At 27.0% G+C, this 17,608-nt stretch overlaps 1 protein-coding gene across 4 annotated transcripts in view; it reads left to right on the forward strand.

The window, feature by feature from the left end:
• LOC136977189 (voltage-dependent T-type calcium channel subunit alpha-1G-like) overlaps window positions 1–10,707 on the forward strand; it is a 52,213-nt gene extending 41,506 nt beyond the window's left edge. For all 4 annotated transcript variants that reach the window (XM_067272641.1, XM_067272640.1, XM_067272643.1 and 1 more), the window contains 13 exons: window positions 15–199; window positions 2,051–2,177; window positions 2,258–2,386; window positions 4,394–4,483; window positions 5,275–5,467; window positions 5,660–5,811; window positions 5,886–5,995; window positions 6,064–6,194; window positions 6,732–6,881; window positions 6,956–7,077; window positions 7,154–7,429; window positions 7,523–7,643; window positions 9,270–10,707. In XM_067272641.1, coding sequence (XP_067128742.1) covers window positions 15–199; window positions 2,051–2,177; window positions 2,258–2,386; window positions 4,394–4,483; window positions 5,275–5,467; window positions 5,660–5,811; window positions 5,886–5,995; window positions 6,064–6,194; window positions 6,732–6,881; window positions 6,956–7,077; window positions 7,154–7,429; window positions 7,523–7,643; window positions 9,270–10,285 — 2,802 coding nt within the window. In that variant the 3' untranslated portion in view covers window positions 10,286–10,707. The remainder of the gene's footprint in view (window positions 1–14; window positions 200–2,050; window positions 2,178–2,257; window positions 2,387–4,393; window positions 4,484–5,274; window positions 5,468–5,659; window positions 5,812–5,885; window positions 5,996–6,063; window positions 6,195–6,731; window positions 6,882–6,955; window positions 7,078–7,153; window positions 7,430–7,522; window positions 7,644–9,269) is intronic.
• The last annotated feature ends 6,901 nt before the right edge of the window (window positions 10,708–17,608 follow it).

A 17,608-nucleotide genomic window follows, 5' to 3' on the forward strand; every position in this document is an offset into this window, starting at 1 on the left:
TTTCTTTATGGTAGGTAATAGCTAAAGGGCTTTGGTATGGAGAAAACGCATATTTTAAAGTGGGATGGAATATCATGGATGGAGTTTTAGTGATCGTATCTTTAGTGGATATATTTTTGTCGTTTGTTGCTGATGGAAGCCCTCGAATATTCGGCATCCTTCGGGTTTTTCGTCTTTTGAGATCGCTTCGTCCCCTCAGGTAAATATATCTTTCATTTCTTTTTTGAAAACAACGTATTTGAATAGGTTAAATAAGTATTCTTGTTGCTTTTATAGTAAAAATTCTTAAGGAAAGAAAATTCTACAAGAGTTTTTTTTTTACTATTCAATACGAAATTTAGTTTTTTTTTAATAACATTTTTACAATAATTTTATACAGAAATATATTAAGAAATATCAATTTTCAAGTCAGTTTAAACGAAAATATGACCACGCATTGTAAACAGATTAACCTGTAAACAACAGACACTGACGGGGACATAAAGCGATCGTTGTTTAGAGGTTATTTTGTATTCAAAAAAAGTTCCAAAAATGGCCGCTTTTAAACGTGGATTTTATTGAAGGTTCTAGAACAGAAATTTTGTAAGAGAATTTTCATATTTTCAATATCTCCAACGACATAATTCGTGTAATATTTATTATTACAATTAAATACTTTAAATAAAGAATAATTTGTGCGCTTTTAACAATTCGATTACATAGAGTCAATAACATACTTTTAATTAAAATTTTTATAGATTTACAATTAAAGCTATTAGAGAAATGTCATCATCAGTTTACGTCACTTAATTTAAATCGATATTTATTGTTTCGACATTAAAACTTAAATAAAAAAATTGTGAAAAGCAATTATTTTAAAAACGTATGTATAAAACACGAATTTGTTGGATATTTATGTATGTATTGTACTGTTTGATGTGTTATGTTGCCATACGCTATCAAACCAAGTCGAAACCTTACAATGCCTTAATGCCTGATGGAATATATTCTAGTTAATGAAAACCAATTAGAAAATATTCGATAAGAATTGAATTTATTTTTATAAGTCAAAAGTATGGATGCTTTTCAGTTAAAATAAAACTTGATTAAATTAAAAATAATTCAATTTTTTTTATTTTAAAAGAGATCCAAAAAAATGTAAATTTCGATTTTATATTTACAATAATACCAAATCTGAAACAATTTTTCATTTATAATTATCTGAGAGAGGATCGTTTTTACGTAAAATGCTTTAATAATTAGAAATATCTTTCTTCTACGCAATACTTTGTTTTATTACCTTCATACAGGTAATATATTATAGACTATACGTGGGGAATTATTATATTCACGTGCATAATCAATTATGAAGTTGATATTGATATCCATATTCTGACGTATCCAGATTTAACTAGCTTTAAAATGACATTTGCGTGAGTCTGTATGCCATTATACAGTATATATATATATATATTTTTGAAATGCTTATAAACCTGTACATTCATTATAATTAAAAATAACTTTATGACAAATCCTTGACACTAAATTGCACTTATTAAATATCCCATTATTGTTAACTGTATTGCAAAAACGGTTAAATCACGTTGAATTCAATTATATTATAGAAAAATTCGTATGATTATCTCATCAGATTATCTAAATATAATATATATTTATCTAGATAAAAACCAAATTTTAGTTAATTCTTTATTAAGCATCATTATTATATATTTTTCTAAATTAAAAGCTAATTTAGAAAATTCGTTTCCTATTGTGAATTCTGTAATTAAACTATACACAAAGTGAACTTTGATAATAAATTGAAAACAAGTCTGTTAAGAATGATAAACATTTCAATTAAATATTAACTTAATTTTAAGGTTATTATCTTCTAAATAGCTTTATTATCCATACGTTAGAAAATTTAAAAGATTATGAATATTTGATTCATTAAATCCATTATGAATTATTTTAAATTATTCTTATTTAATTTTAAAACGATATTTTATTAGTTTTAAATGGCAAATCGTCATTCGTTTATGTTAATTAATCGATCTTAACGTTAATTTAGAGTAATCAACAGAGCGCCTGGATTAAAGTTAGTCGTACAGACTTTGCTTTCTTCCCTTCGTCCAATTGGTAACATTGTCCTTATATGTTGCACCTTTTTCATTATTTTCGGCATCTTGGGAGTCCAGGTAAGTGATTTTTCTAAGTAATTTCATGCAAACATTCTCAACCGTTGCGTGTAACGTTAAATAATTAATTTTCTGTTCAGTTATTCAAAGGAACTTTTTATTTCTGTGATGGTCCGAATGTCAAACACGTTCAAAATAAATCCGAGTGTTTGGCAGATCCACGAAACAATTGGGTAAACAGAAAATATAATTTCGATAATCTTGGAAAGGTACGTAATAGTTTATTAATATTCATACCCCCAATAGAATCTATTTAAAAAAGAGAAATTTACCTTCTAAAATAGTTTTTTTTATTGATTTTTATGAAATAGAATATGCATTAGATAGTATTTCTTAGTAAACTTAATAGAAATATGAAGTTTTCCCCCATAGAAAATATTAGAATTTCCAGCTGCATCGATGTTAGTCGATATGTTTTATAAATTGCACGCAATTTTGTAAAACAATATACAAGATTCGCGTATCTCGTGGTTAGAAAATGTATAAAAGAAAAGGAAGAAAAGTAAGATAAGTGATAAAAAAAAGAGGAATGTTATCAAAAGAAAAGAGGAATAAATAAGGAGTTTTGTGGATAAAAGTGAAAATAAAAGGGGTTTTTTTTTGTTAGTGGGGAAGTTATTAATTATAATTAATTACGTTATTTCTTTGTCTAGAGCTAATCCAAAATGCAAAATATTCTAAAGATGCATCTCTTCTCTAACAAAAGCGTATCTTTTTTAATTTTTCAAAAGAGAATTTTCGAACTTAATTCCATCCTCTATAATTATCATCATACTGTACAGAAAATTGTTTCTGTAAAATATAAAGTCATTACCGAGATTCAATTTTATGTTATTTATTTATTTATTATTATTTTTTTTATTCATTTGCATCAAATTCTTTCATTTTATTAAATAACTTTACTAAAATTTATTTAATGATATGAAAATTAGAATAAAGTACATTTCTAAATTAAATAAAAACCTTGTTTTGCTTCTTAGATAAATCTATTTTATAAAATATATTTTAATATTATATAATATATATATATATTTTTTTAGATTTTTAATGTATTGATTTTTGAAGTTAAGGAAAAATATAGATTTTTCTTTCATTTTCTAGTTGTTAGTTATTAAATTAGACTAATAGAGAAAGAGGTATTCTTTCAAAGAAGCAGATAAAAGGTGTAAACATACATTCCTTAATTAATGGGTCCCATGTATTGTACAGTGTTTACTTCAGGGAATTTTTTGGAGAAATATTTTCTTATTAAAGATCTATTGGTGGGGGCCCAAGACAATTATTGCCCTTATTCCCGTAGAATAATGCACCACTATTTTTTTCCCTTCTCTTAAGCTAACTTTGAAGTAGAAGAGAATTTATCAAATCATATAACTAGTGACTAATTTATATACAAATATGAAATGTCAATGCTTTTATAGATGTAATTAGTAGAATACTAAACGATAAGTTTTCAATGAAAACTAGCTATTTATTAAAAATATAGATGAAAAATACATTATAGAAGGGATGTAGAATATAATTAATCACTCGGATTCATACATTTTGAAAATCTTGACATTTTCAATAATTAATTCAACCATTCTATTTTTAAATCTACGTATTACAGTATACGTAACATGAATAAATACATTTCTATAGGTTACTATTTATATTACTCTATTTATACGTGTCTTTATGTGTATTTACTATATTTATACAGGTTTGTGTAACAAGTGACTGTTATACAATATCTCATGAATCTGGACTTGATTATATAGTTATATTCTGGGATAATAATACATATATAGGCTATAATTCTTTTAATATTAATTAAGTTTATGTAATATATTATTTTGTACTATTTTATGGTTATATAATTATATATTTATCTCGTATATTAACATTAGAATATCGTTGAAAATAATCTAACACGTCCTTCTACAGAACTAAATAACGATAACGATACAAGCCTGTATTTCTGTAGAGAAATTTAATATATATATGGGACATCCTGTAGATGAAACTATTATTTAATTCCATAGTAAATTCCTTATATAGGACATAGTTTTAATTTGCTTAATCGACTTCAAACCATAAGTCTCAATTTTTACATACAATCCTCCATATATATGTGTATAATTTCACATATAAATTTTAATGATAAAAATAAAACTATCCGTGAAATCTATTGTAATATTTGTCCTTTATATACAGGTTATTTTTTTCACTTTCAGGCGCTTATGACCCTATTTGTTCTTTCTTCCAAAGATGGATGGGTGAATATTATGTATACTGGCCTTGATGCTGTCGATGTAGACATGCAAGTAATTAGTTTTCTCATTTTGATATTAAATTTATATAAATATAACATCGATAATAATATCTCGACGTAAGTTTTTAAGTAATTAATATTAAAATATTTGAATTTTTTTTATTACATGAACACGACAATTAAATATTTTAATCTTAGTTAAAGAAAGTTGGCTAAAAAAAACGACTGAGAATTTATATATATGGAGAGAAATTTAAAGTTTATCCATTAATGCGAATGTTCTTTTAATCTTTTAATATATATCCCTTTGAGAGATATTAAGAAGGTAATATTTTTTCGGTATCAATACTTCATTTCAAATAGAAATTTAAAAATTTTCGCAATTTAGATATTTAAAGAGCATTAATAAAGCTATAGAATAGTAGAGGATATGATTAAAATAGATACGATAATGCTACTTTTAATACTAGAGAGGGAAAATTCATGATTAAAGAACGTATAAAGAAGATTAGAGAATTGGGAATATAAAATAAAAAATCGATGAACAGTGACAAAGTAACCTTAAGTATAAAAAAAAGTGGGCTACGAGAAAGGAAAATTTCAAATTTAAAATTCAATTTTTATTTATTAAAATATCACAAAAGAACTGTTTCGTTAGCAAATTTTATGTAAATTTCATTGCACACTTTCAATAATTTACTATTATATAATATTTCTATGTAGTTTTGGCATTTCAGCGCTAAAGTTAAGCATTAAATTGAAATTATTTAAAACATAAACTACAAAAGAAGTAGAAGTAGTGTAGTAGAGATAATTTTTATGATAGGTTTATATTTCCCTTAGCCAGTGGAAAATCATAGCGTTTGGAGACTTTTTTACTTCATATCATTTCTTCTCCTTGTGGCCTTTTTCGTTCTCAACATGTTTGTTGGGGTGGTAGTTGAGAACTTTCACAGATGTCGTGAACAGCAAGAGAAGGAAGAGAAAGCGAGAAGAGCCGCTAAAAGAGCGAAAAAACTCGAAAAGAAACGAAAGAGTAAATGAATTATTATCTTATTAAATTAAATTATTTAAATTTCTACTTAATTTACATTCATTAACCTTAATAACTTTAAAAATGTTTATGTAAATATTAAATATGTGTTACGTGTAACAAGTCATTTTGTAAGCCGTTTTTAATGATGTAATTCTTACTATATAAATAATATAATGGTTTATATCATTACAGAATTAATGGAACCACCCTATTATATCAATTATTCCAAACCAAGATTATTTACGCATAGCATTGTAACCAGCAAATATTTTGATTTAGCTATCGCAGCTGTTATTGGATTAAATGTAGTCACTATGGCTATGGAATTTTATATGATGCCTAAAGTAAGTTTTAGCATCTGTGTCGTCATTTGGGAAACAAATTTAGAAACTATAATTCTTAAAATATTTTTTTAAAGGAGCTTGTTTACGCTTTGAAGATCTTCAACTATTTTTTTACAGCTGTTTTTATCCTGGAAGCTGTAATGAAAGTCCTTGCATTAGGTGTTGTTAAATATCTTAAAGATAAGTAAGTAACGATTTATTATTAATTATTATTTTTCTTTGTATTCCGTGCTGATGCTTAATATCCTGTAGATGGAACCAGTTAGATGTTATAATTGTTATTTTATCAATTGTTGGAATAACGTTAGAAGAGATGGAATCTGACGTCATGCCAGTTAATCCAACCATAATGCGGGTTATGAGAGTGTTAAGGATAGCGAGAGGTGAGCTACAAATAAATTCCTTCCTTATATCGACTTATGAAACTTCAATTATAAAATATTTATAAAGTTATATGAATTATTAAATATATATGACACAAAAGAAAATTTCTTTATTAAATGCATTTGACGGAAATATTCGTCATACTACTTTCTGTGACGATTATTTAATATTTGACGGATATATCCGACAAACATACAGACAAGGCAATTTATAATATTCTTTTCTCATAGATAGGTCAAGTACGATTCCTTTTTATTTCCTCGCATCACGTGTGTGAATGCCATATAGAATAACGTTTATATTATCATTTTAGTTTTAAAGAATTTATTATATATTTAATATCTTTCCTCCAGAAAATACAAATTTTCTCTCTGTTTATTCCTCATTTTTTATTGTAAAGTTTTTCTAACGTTATCGAATAAATAACCTGCAGTGTGTATTTTTTTTCTGTACTTGAAAATTAAACTAAATCACTTAATAAAATTAATTAGTTCGTCCAAGAATGAAATTTGAATTCTAAATGTTTTGGTGAACAGTTTTGAAATTGTTAAAAATGGCCAAAGGCATCAGAGCTTTATTGGATACCGTAATGCAAGCCTTACCCCAAGTTGGAAATCTGGGTCTGCTTTTCTTTCTCCTGTTTTTTATTTTCGCTGCTCTTGGAGTTGAATTGTTTGGTCGCTTAGGTAAGTGCATTTTGTAAAGAATTTGTTAACAAAAATTCCTAACTTTTCAATGCACTTTTTTTTTTAATACTCAGAATGCACAGAAGAGTTTCCTTGCGAGGGTCTCGGAGAACATGCCCATTTCAGAAACTTTGGGATGGCATTTCTCACCTTATTTCGAGTCGCCACCGGCGACAACTGGAACGGAATAATGAAAGTACGTAGCTTGACTCTAATTGCTTAATTCATTAACGGACGTTGCCTACTAATGATCATTGTCCACTTCTCTTCAGGATACTCTCCGTGATTCGTGTGATTCTTCGAGCGATTGTGTTCGTAATTGTTGTGTGTCTGCTATCATTGCACCGTTGTACTTCGTCGTGTTCGTGTTAATGGCACAATTTGTTTTGGTGAATGTAGTTGTGGCCGTATTGATGAAGCATTTGGAAGAATCGCACAAACATATGGAAGACGATTTGGAGATGGAAGCAGAAATTGAACAAGAGCTGGCAGCCGAACAAGAACAGAAACTCCGAGAAGTTGCTGCTGCCGAGAGTTTGTTGGAAGTGGTAATTTTTATTAATCTTAATGGAATTTACAAAAAGAAATTAAATATAAATCATTTATTAATATTTTACACGTGTTGTTGTTTTTTTTTTTAGATGGACCGCGAGGAAACGAACATAAATCAAAGGTTACACAAACCAATAGTCAAGATGGCCTCACTTCCAGCAAACTTCACGTTTACGTTCAACAACGGCTGGGATAACGAAAAGGATTATGGTAGGTTAATTGCACGATGTCTTTTATATTTTAAAATATGTATTCGCCTCCCTATAAAATTTATCGAAAGACCGAAAACACTACCGAGGAAAATATGTAAAGAACGTGACGACACGCGAAACGTTGTAAGAATGAGTTATAAAATATTTAATGTAATTCTTTTGTTAGCTGAATACAATTTATTGACGACATAACTGAACCTGATTTATGTACAGTACGCAGGTTACAACACTGAATTTCGGTTTTCTAATTATAAAAGTTGTATTCTCGAAATTATCCCAATAGTAATTATCACGGATCTGATTTTGACAGGATGGTTGTTGCTTGGTACAAATGCCATTCCGGTTATTTTCTACATCGCAAATGGAGCTTAATTATAGAGGTATTATTGAATTAATTGCTTTCATTCGTGCTCCAGGAGTGGATGTTGATAAGATCTTGCTTGAAATAAATGCATTTTGAATCGATTATATTTTAATAAAAATGTATATTTTTAGAATTACTTTAATGGAATCCGAAAATAAATATTCTTTTAAACTTTTATCGAATAGTTATAGATAATGATGGTCGTGTATAAACTATCATAAATAGTGATAAACTTTTTATGTGTATGGAATTTTTAATTGGAAATTTTAATAACAGATGTATGTGTAACACTTCTGCTTTTTACTTACATACGTCTAATTTCTCCTCAAATAAAAAAATAAGATACGTATACGTCGTTAAATAAGCTATTAAAATACATCATTTCATTGTATTTACTATACAATAGCTTATTATCTGTTACAGATAGAATTGTATTTAATTTTACTTTAATCATTAGTATTCAAAAATATATCTAAATTATAAAGATATGCATTTCTAAGAATTCTACGTTTATTTTTGTACATTTATTTGACATTAATTAATAGCTATATTTCACGCAATTTTCTACAAACATCGTAAAACTAAAAATTTCCCTTTCATAAAATTGAACTGCTTATAGATTTTATGCAAATATTATTATTATTATTGTAACATTTATTAATTGTATGCAGATTAAATTCCGGCCAAATTACAGTGGAAGCTTTTATTTATTTTTTAATCAATTTGTTAAATTTTTCTGTTGGATAAACCGAAGTGGAAATAACGTTATTCACTCGTATTCGTTTACGTTAAATTGAATACTTTCTGAAGCAATAATTTCGATCATTTGAAAATCTATAAATTGACTTATAAATATAGTTTAAAAATAGAAATATTTACTTTCTATTTTAATTCTAAAGCATTATATTTATTGGAATAATTTCTCAAAGAACGACTTTTGCTAAGAAAGTTTTGATTGCATCACCGTGTAGTTATTTTAATTAAAATTCATTATTTAATTCATTACTATAAACAAGTGCTAAATATAAATTCTAATTAGTGAGAATGTTTATTTTCTCCAGAAAGTAGTCAGTAAATTTTTATTTCCATTCCAGAGGTTATTAAAATATCACATAAATTTATAAGTTGACTTCAATAGACGTTATTTAAATAAAATTTCTCCGTAGAGCGAGGTAAAGATGTAAAATAGAAAGATAAAAATATTGAAATAATGTAAATTAGACGACATTTATTAAAGATGAATTTATTTTTTCGTTGCAGTCAGTATAGAATTGCCGGTTATCAATATTGGTTTGGAGCAAAACGAAACTCAAGAAGATAATTCAGTTGCGGGAGATGCCACATCTATGTTAAATATTAATTTGAGGCAAGCATCTCCAGACGAACCCATTGATAAAGTAGCCGTGGCCGACTTATCTCCTATTCCACTTCGGGTTGTGTCCGTCTACAATGGAATTCAGGAAGCGAAAGTTGCAGCATCGCCTTGTGTGACGAAAGAAACAGATAGTTACCGTTCGCAGGAAGAGGGAAGTTCGAAATTTCCTTCGACACAAAATTCTGGAGATTCGTCATTCTTCGAAATCGAAGTCGATAAAGAATCGCAAGTGTCAGGTTTCCAACTTGTAGAATCAAAAACTAAAGACAATAAAGAGGACCAAATTGGCTGTAGGAGGATTGGGGGTAATTTAGAATCCTATCCTCAATCGGATAGTAAGCAAGAACTTATTCATTTGTGCACTAGTAACATTGATAACATATCCGAAAGTGAAGAATCATCAGGATTATTTTCTCAAAGTATTAATCAAGAATTTAGTTCAGAAAATAGTGAGAATCAACAGTCGATGATGTTATGTCATCAAAAAGTACAAGACGTTAAACTTTATAATCAAAATGGTGATCAAAAAGAACCGTCAAGTTTGCAAAATAGTGATAAACAGCAAATTACGTCGGTATATTCATCATTAGCTAAGAAGGACCAGGATCTGTCAGCGGATTGCTATCGACTGACCAAAACTGACGGAGCATCAATGTGCTTGCCTCTCAGTCAAGATTCATTAACATTCGATAAATCTGAATGCAGTAAATTATCAGATAGTATTATTAGTGGTTCTAGTTGCGATGGCAAAGAACCATCGTCCAATTATTCTTCCACAGTCCATTCGTCTCCCGTCTGTCATTCCACCCTATCTCTCATGATAGACAGTTCTGAAGGCACTTCCAGTCCAGAAAATGCAGATGCTCAGGACAACAATAGCAATTCCAATTTAGTATCGTGAACTAATAATAAGACTTCACCAACTGAAGTACAACATCTCGGGCATGCTTCCGTATTCTATTATGAAGCCCTTTAAGAAAGTAGACTGCACGACAGGCCCAAACAATATTGAAGTACCCAAAGGATAATATGCTTCTTTCTAAACCTGTATATCTTATGTTTTAAATGTCTTTTATCACCAAATGACTAAGTTATTTCTTCACATCGTTAATCTACACCGTCCCGTTTAGAAAGAATCATCATCCTTTACTCTTCAACTGCTGTTATGCCGTCAGTGCAATGAAGAAGAAGATATATTTATTTTGTTTTCTACACCCAGACGACCTGTAGACAACCGTTGCCTTCCTTTCTATCTAGAAAGGGAGTTCTAAACATACTTTGTAAACAGAAAATACGAAGCCAATTAAAAATATACAAAAATAACACGTGCAATTTATTTATTATTATAGTTTCCGATTTTTACTCTTAAATTTATATATAATTCCTCACATTTAGAGAGGAAATAACTTATATTTATTGCATAATTATATAATCTTTTTAATGTCATTTAAGCGTTATTTTAACTTCTACTGTTATTTGCTTACTTAAAAGTAAGTATAATAAAGTACGACTAAACTTATTTGATCGTATTTTGACTAAATTTTCTATGGAATAATATATACAGAATCAATATAAATTTTTCCTTCTTTAACTATATTAATAATTGACGTCAAAATTTCGCTCAAATTAATTGATTTTCATGATAATTTTGTCAGCGATTACTTAAACTATTTTAAAAAATGACTAAAAATGTACAATAAATGTTATTTATATTAATAATATGGGACATATTTTGATAAATGCACCAGTCATTTTTCATTATTCTATTGATATATAATAGTAAAATTCTAGAAGAATAATTTAAAGTAATCAGCATACCGCATAACATAATTCTATAATATTAAGTTAATGCGATAAGAAATGCGAAATTCGACATTTTATCAAATACAGAATATACATTTTCTCTGTAAGAAAAACATAAAAGTCATAAATATCTTTAATGGAAGTATCTTTTTTCCTGTTTATTTTTATTACAAATTTTGATGGTCTACACACAATAAAAAAGCATCAAATTCTTTAAGATAGATACAAATATATCGATTCATTCTTCTACCACCAACTATTCAGACATCATTAATGACTACTTTAAACTACTTTAGACAAATTAAAACATGTTTAAATAAAGAAAACTAAAAATAAAATTAAATTATAATAAATTTTTACTTTATTTTTTATTTTTTGTGTGTGTAGACATTAAAAATATAAAAAAAATAAAAATAAAATAATAGAAAATTAGCATTTTTATAGTATTTTTCCCAGAAATTTCATTTTATTTATTTTCAGTTTCTTAAAATAAAATAATAAATTAAATTAAAAACTTTATAAAGAATACAATTAAAGAAACTATTCCAATAAAACTTCTCTTGATATAAATTATTAAAATAAAAATTTATTCGTATTTAATTAACGCTTTGTTAAATGTAATTAAAATACTTTTAATTAATAAAATTAAAGTCGCTAGATTAAAAAATAATTAAAAATTATCATGAAAGTCGAATTTCTTCTGTTATTTTCAATTATGTAAATGCTTATAAATATATTTTGATTTAATAAAAGTATCGTGTATTACGTAAGTAATGTTTCTTTTATAAAAATAAATAAATAAATTATTTATTCGGCAATACTTAATAAAACTTTTAAATTTAAGAAAATTTTCTTGATTTATTAATGTACTTTATTTTTCATATAATTTAATTTATTATTAATAAAACAGGTTAAATTTACCTATGGTAGTCAAAATGGCGGCTCATCTCTGATTCCAGCGAACAGAAGAAAGGAAACAGTGGGGACTCACGTTCTAACCTAACCTAACCTATTCTATTCTAATAATTTGGTTAGTAATAATTATGGTAATTTATTAGAATAGGTTAGGTTAGGTTAGGTTAGAACGTGTGTCCTCACTGTTTCCTTTATTCTGTTTGCTGGAATCAGAGACGAGCCGCCATTTTGACTACCATAGGTAAATCTAACCGTAAAATATTTCATTTTTCTCTGTTATTTTAACGAAGAATATATATATATATGACCTCGATACAACGACCACTTAAGTTGTTCGAGGGTTATTTTGTACTCAATTAAAAAGAAATTTACTTTAAAAAAATACGTTTTTAAATCACATTTTATATAAATAATTGATAAATTACAGTTGTCATTGAAAGAAATCTAGCAAAGTTATATCAAGTCTACTTACTCTACAATGTAATTTTGACATTGGAGAAGGATATAGTCCCCCAGTGTTAAAGAATATTCGATTTACGAATAGATTGAATCGTTACGTCAATTTTAGCTCGAAACGAAATTCGAGAATTAAAAAAAAAAAAAAAAAAATAAGAAGAAAAAGTGAGATTGCATAGCCTAATGCATCAGAGATATTCTCTAACACTGTAATTTATGTTTCTGGATTTATATCTTGTAAAATTTAAAAAGAAAAAGAAGGGAAAAAAAAGAATTCGATCAGCTAGAAAAATATTGGTAAGAATAGAATAAAAATATACATTTTTTTCCAGTAAAGAAAAGATGGAAACGCCATTTTCTAACTTAGTTTTGTATAGGAAAGAGCGAGAATGCATTTTCCTCTTCTCTCCATTATATTATACACAGAAGTCTTTCAAAAGTAAATTGATGCTAACCTTGGGATGATAAATCTTCACGATGCTTCCCTCGCTACAGATTCCAAAGAGGAAATTTCACTTAAAAAAATATATATTCTATCTAACTAATCATTAGCTTTTAACATTATAATTATGCTAAAATTTCTATCATGTATTTACATTAATAATAATAATAATAATAATTGAATAATATTTCGGTTATGACAGTAGAAGAATTTAATATAACTTAAATTAGAGGAAATTTATTTAAATTTATAAACCTTCTCAAAACTTAACAAATTTAGATATTTAAAAAAAATTATTATTATTATTATTGTTTAATCACCCGTTTTAATTCTTATTTAAAATATAAATATTTGCAAAAATAACCACCAGATGGAAGCACGTATAAGCTTTTTTCAGCTGGGAGAAATGACTAATTTAATGAATTACAGCAATAGTTCTGAAGTATTTTTACTTATTAATAATTTATCACTACAACAAAAAATGTGTGAGTTTAAATATATAATTTTATTATTTTTTTAAACTATTTTTCTACGTAAATAACACAAAGCTGGAGTGCTAAGTAAATAGCATAAAACTAAATTGCTAAGAAAATATAATAGAAACTATTTAAAAAGACGAGATACGACTCGAGTTTTGTTTACTTTTCTCTACAAGCAGCTTAATTTTTGCCATTTTATTAATGCTAAAAGATATTTCTTTAACTACAAAATACTCTTACTTTTCTATTATTTATTTACACGTGTACTGAGCTATTTTAATTAATTTATATACATATATATATATATATATATATATATATATATATATATATATAAATTTTTAGTTTGAATTCAATATTAAATTTTGTTTATATTGAAATAAAAATAATATATTTTTATTAGTTTTGGAATTTAATATCAATTCATTTCCTGTACGTATAAACAATACATTAATAAAACCAATATCAATACACGTTTAATTAAAATAAATTGATTATTATAAATTATATGCTAAAAAATTAATAACCATATCAAACTATGCTTTCATGTTACCATTATTTAAATTAATTTAAATAAATGGTTTATAGAAAAAAAAATTTTTAAATAAAAATATATAATATTTTTCTGAATTATTAATAATAAACATTGCGCTTCACTTAAAAGTAATAATATTATCATATATGCAAATAAATAAACAAGATATCATCCCGTTTTTGCATATTATATAATATAAAATATACTAAAATTTATTTAAATGCTGTATATATAAATATATATATATAAAGATATGATATATTCCATACATTTACATAAAATAATTTTCTTACGCATACGAGACGATGTTTATCTTGATTTTATAAATGTAAACAATAATTTCTATCGAAATTAATTTCGAAAAGTATTAAATATATTAAATTAAATTCGATTATTTATCGTGTAAAGTATCAAACCTTTCTGAAAACTCAGCCATTTCTACATTGAATTTATAATACATCGCTGGTTCGTTTACATATGCATTATTTATGAAAGAGATGTAAAAAAAAAATCGCATTGTTACCAACTTGCAAATATGTTTACATAAAATAATTTTGTCAGGAACAAGTACAAGTCGATAGAGTGTTGGAGAATACGATTCCAAGTTTCGCTTCGGTGGTTACTAACGTCATTTCTCTTTGGAACATCAATGTTACTGCCTCCTAATGTTGTCAACTTTGGCAGCTTCACTCGACCAATGTTATTTATTTCGGTCGAACACAGAAACTAACACTTAAGATAACGTCCAGGATTGGAAACTTAGATTATCAACTTATCTGATGGAACCAACGGCACAAAACAAAATATTGGATTCAACTTTTTCTCTTTTTCAGATCTTTTTGATTCCAACGGTTTGTTGACTGTCTTATTATTTGACACGAATGTTAACTATGATACATAATTTTTAAAATATAGGCCTATATATATATATATTATTTTCTAAAATACAACTTGTTTTTTTCGTTAATATATCAAGAAATTCAGTATTCAATTCTTCAATATTTAATAAAGAATTTTGCTTAATTAAAGCGAAATTTAAGCTCTTCCTGTAAAGCAAATTTTATTTGAAAGTTGATGTAACTTTGTAAAAATCATATTTATATTTTAATATACAGCATTTGTTTAAAATAATAATAATAATAATAATAAAAGATTATTATATTATATCGCATCATAAAATCCTTGTTTTAAAAGTCTATGTCTATTCGAAGATGCTTCAGAAGTGCAATGCACGTAAAGATATTCAAAAAAGCGACATTTTTACTTTTCTTACATTTGAATAATTCCATTGAAGGAATCTTTCAATCTCCAATAAGTTCAATTTACAATTATATTACACAGAATGGAAGCCTTGATATATGATTATAGACATACGAGCAGGGGTTTTAAAAGGGTGGGGTTTAAAAAAAAAAAAAGACATTATTTATTCATTAAATTATCAGTGAGAGGTTTGTCGTTGGTAACTTTAATCTGAAGGAAAAGCAAAATAACTCTTCAAAAAATATGTCGACAGGAAACAAAATTGAATCTTCCTTCAGTCACATTTTTTTTTTTTTATGTCAACAAATAATAGACTATAAACGTTGGAATCAGGAACTGCTTGAAGGAGATTCCGTGCAAATGCAATTGAACCCAGTCCTGCACTTGAAAGGTCTGTGACTTAAATGCAAAATGTCTCTGTCTATAGTGTCTTTCCAAAAATGATAAATATTTGAGATTCCAATTCTGGCTTAAAATATAAAGTTTTTACATTTATTTTTTAATTTTTTCAAATCCTAACTGACGTTATACAAGTACAAATATATATATATATATAATATTCCTGAGGCAACTTGAATTGCTTTTAGTAAATTTCTCTGTGCAATTATCTAGTTTATACTTTAAAATATTTAAATTAAATTAAATATAGAAGAAAACTCTATGTATAGGTTTGCTACTTATAAATCTACAAGTAAATATTAGTTCAATGTTAAATAAGATTTTTATTCCCCTGGCTTATCTTTAATTAATAGAAAAACTTTTGATATTGATTTATATGTATTCTTTTCGGATTTTTAAAATTATTTTTCAATTGTCTTTAGATATAAATATAGGAAATAATAAATTAATAAACATTTTGAAATTCAAATCTGAAGAGAGAAAATGTCTCCAGAAATGTACTTTAATATAAGTGAGTGATTACGTTAAAATTCATTTATGTCAGCTTTAGCATTAAAATTTCTTTAAGTTTTGAATCTGAGAATTTAATTCTGTTTATAATGTCGCTTATTAATTATCCTTCTTATTGTTAAAATGATTAGATTAGTCAATTAAAGCCTGCGGTGAAGATAATCGAATGTGTTATAATTAGGAATTCTTCAATACGAGTATAATCGACACGACAGATTTTACTGTATTTCGAATATTCCAATATAAAAGTTCGATGTAAATATTTTAATATATAAAATAAATCATATTATAATTAATAATAAACAGTTTTAACTTATATACGAAAAGCTAATTTGTAAAGAATTCTAATTTGCAATTCGTTCTTAACTCACTTTTTTACAAGAGTTTCTTTCGATATAAAGAGAATAAATTTGTTTTATGTACTTAAAAACTATACAATTATTTACTTTCGGGTTCGTCCCTTATAACCCGGTCCCATCACTTTAGACCTGTCAAACCCATAATGAATATGGAAGAAAAGGTCTTATTGGTGCCCACGAGGCACTAAGGAGGCCTTTTCTTCCATATTTATCACGGGTTAATGTATACGGGTTGTGTATATACTGTATATATATATATTGTGACAAAGTTCAGAAAAAGGAATAAGAGTTTTTCAGCTAGTTCAACCGTGTACAGTACAATTAAGGGAGTAAAAAAGTCTCGAGCTTCAGTGGAATGTATCGAGGATGTAGGAAAGAGATTGAACTTCTCTTCTAAGGACTTGATTCGTAATATGGACTTCCGTATTTTCAGTAAAAGAGAATTTTCGAACTTCAGATCGAACTGTAAAGGATTCCCGGAGAAGACTCTTTGACTATGATTCCCATTCCGTTCAAGAGACATTCATTTGACATTTTTGCTTCTACTTTTAACAAAATTTATTCTTTAGAAGACAATAGAATGAGTGTATTTTCCCAGAATTGAACAGATAACTTTTTAAAAGTTTTTGGCCATTAAGAAGAGACGAGCAAGCTGTAAAGATTATTATTACGAGAGAGTTAAGCTAGGAACTCAACTCAAGATTCTTAAGGAAGACATCATCGATAACTACTTCAGGAGTTGGTTCACCTGTGAGGTTTTTGATTGCCTCGAATTGCTCCACATTTGAATCTTGACTCAAGACACTCAATGGCAAGAAAGTTTACGAAGTATGAGCTTGAGTGTGAAGAAATTGGGAGCAAGAGAAATCGTAAAGGTATTTAGTGGATTCGGGTTCTGATTTGAATATTGTCGACAAATCGCTTTTATCGAACAAATACTTTTTATTTTGATAAGAAATCCGATTTGAAAAGATTAGGTACGATTGCAAATATGGTTAAAATCTTAGGGGAAATTGAATTGATCCTTACTGTCGGAGACGTTACAAATACTGTGTTGTCTTATGCT

The sequence above is a fragment of the Centruroides vittatus genome, unplaced genomic scaffold (assembly GCF_030686945.1).
Source record: "Centruroides vittatus isolate TY-2023 unplaced genomic scaffold, ASM3068694v2 contig_452, whole genome shotgun sequence".
Lineage (NCBI taxonomy): Eukaryota > Metazoa > Arthropoda > Arachnida > Scorpiones > Buthidae > Centruroides > Centruroides vittatus.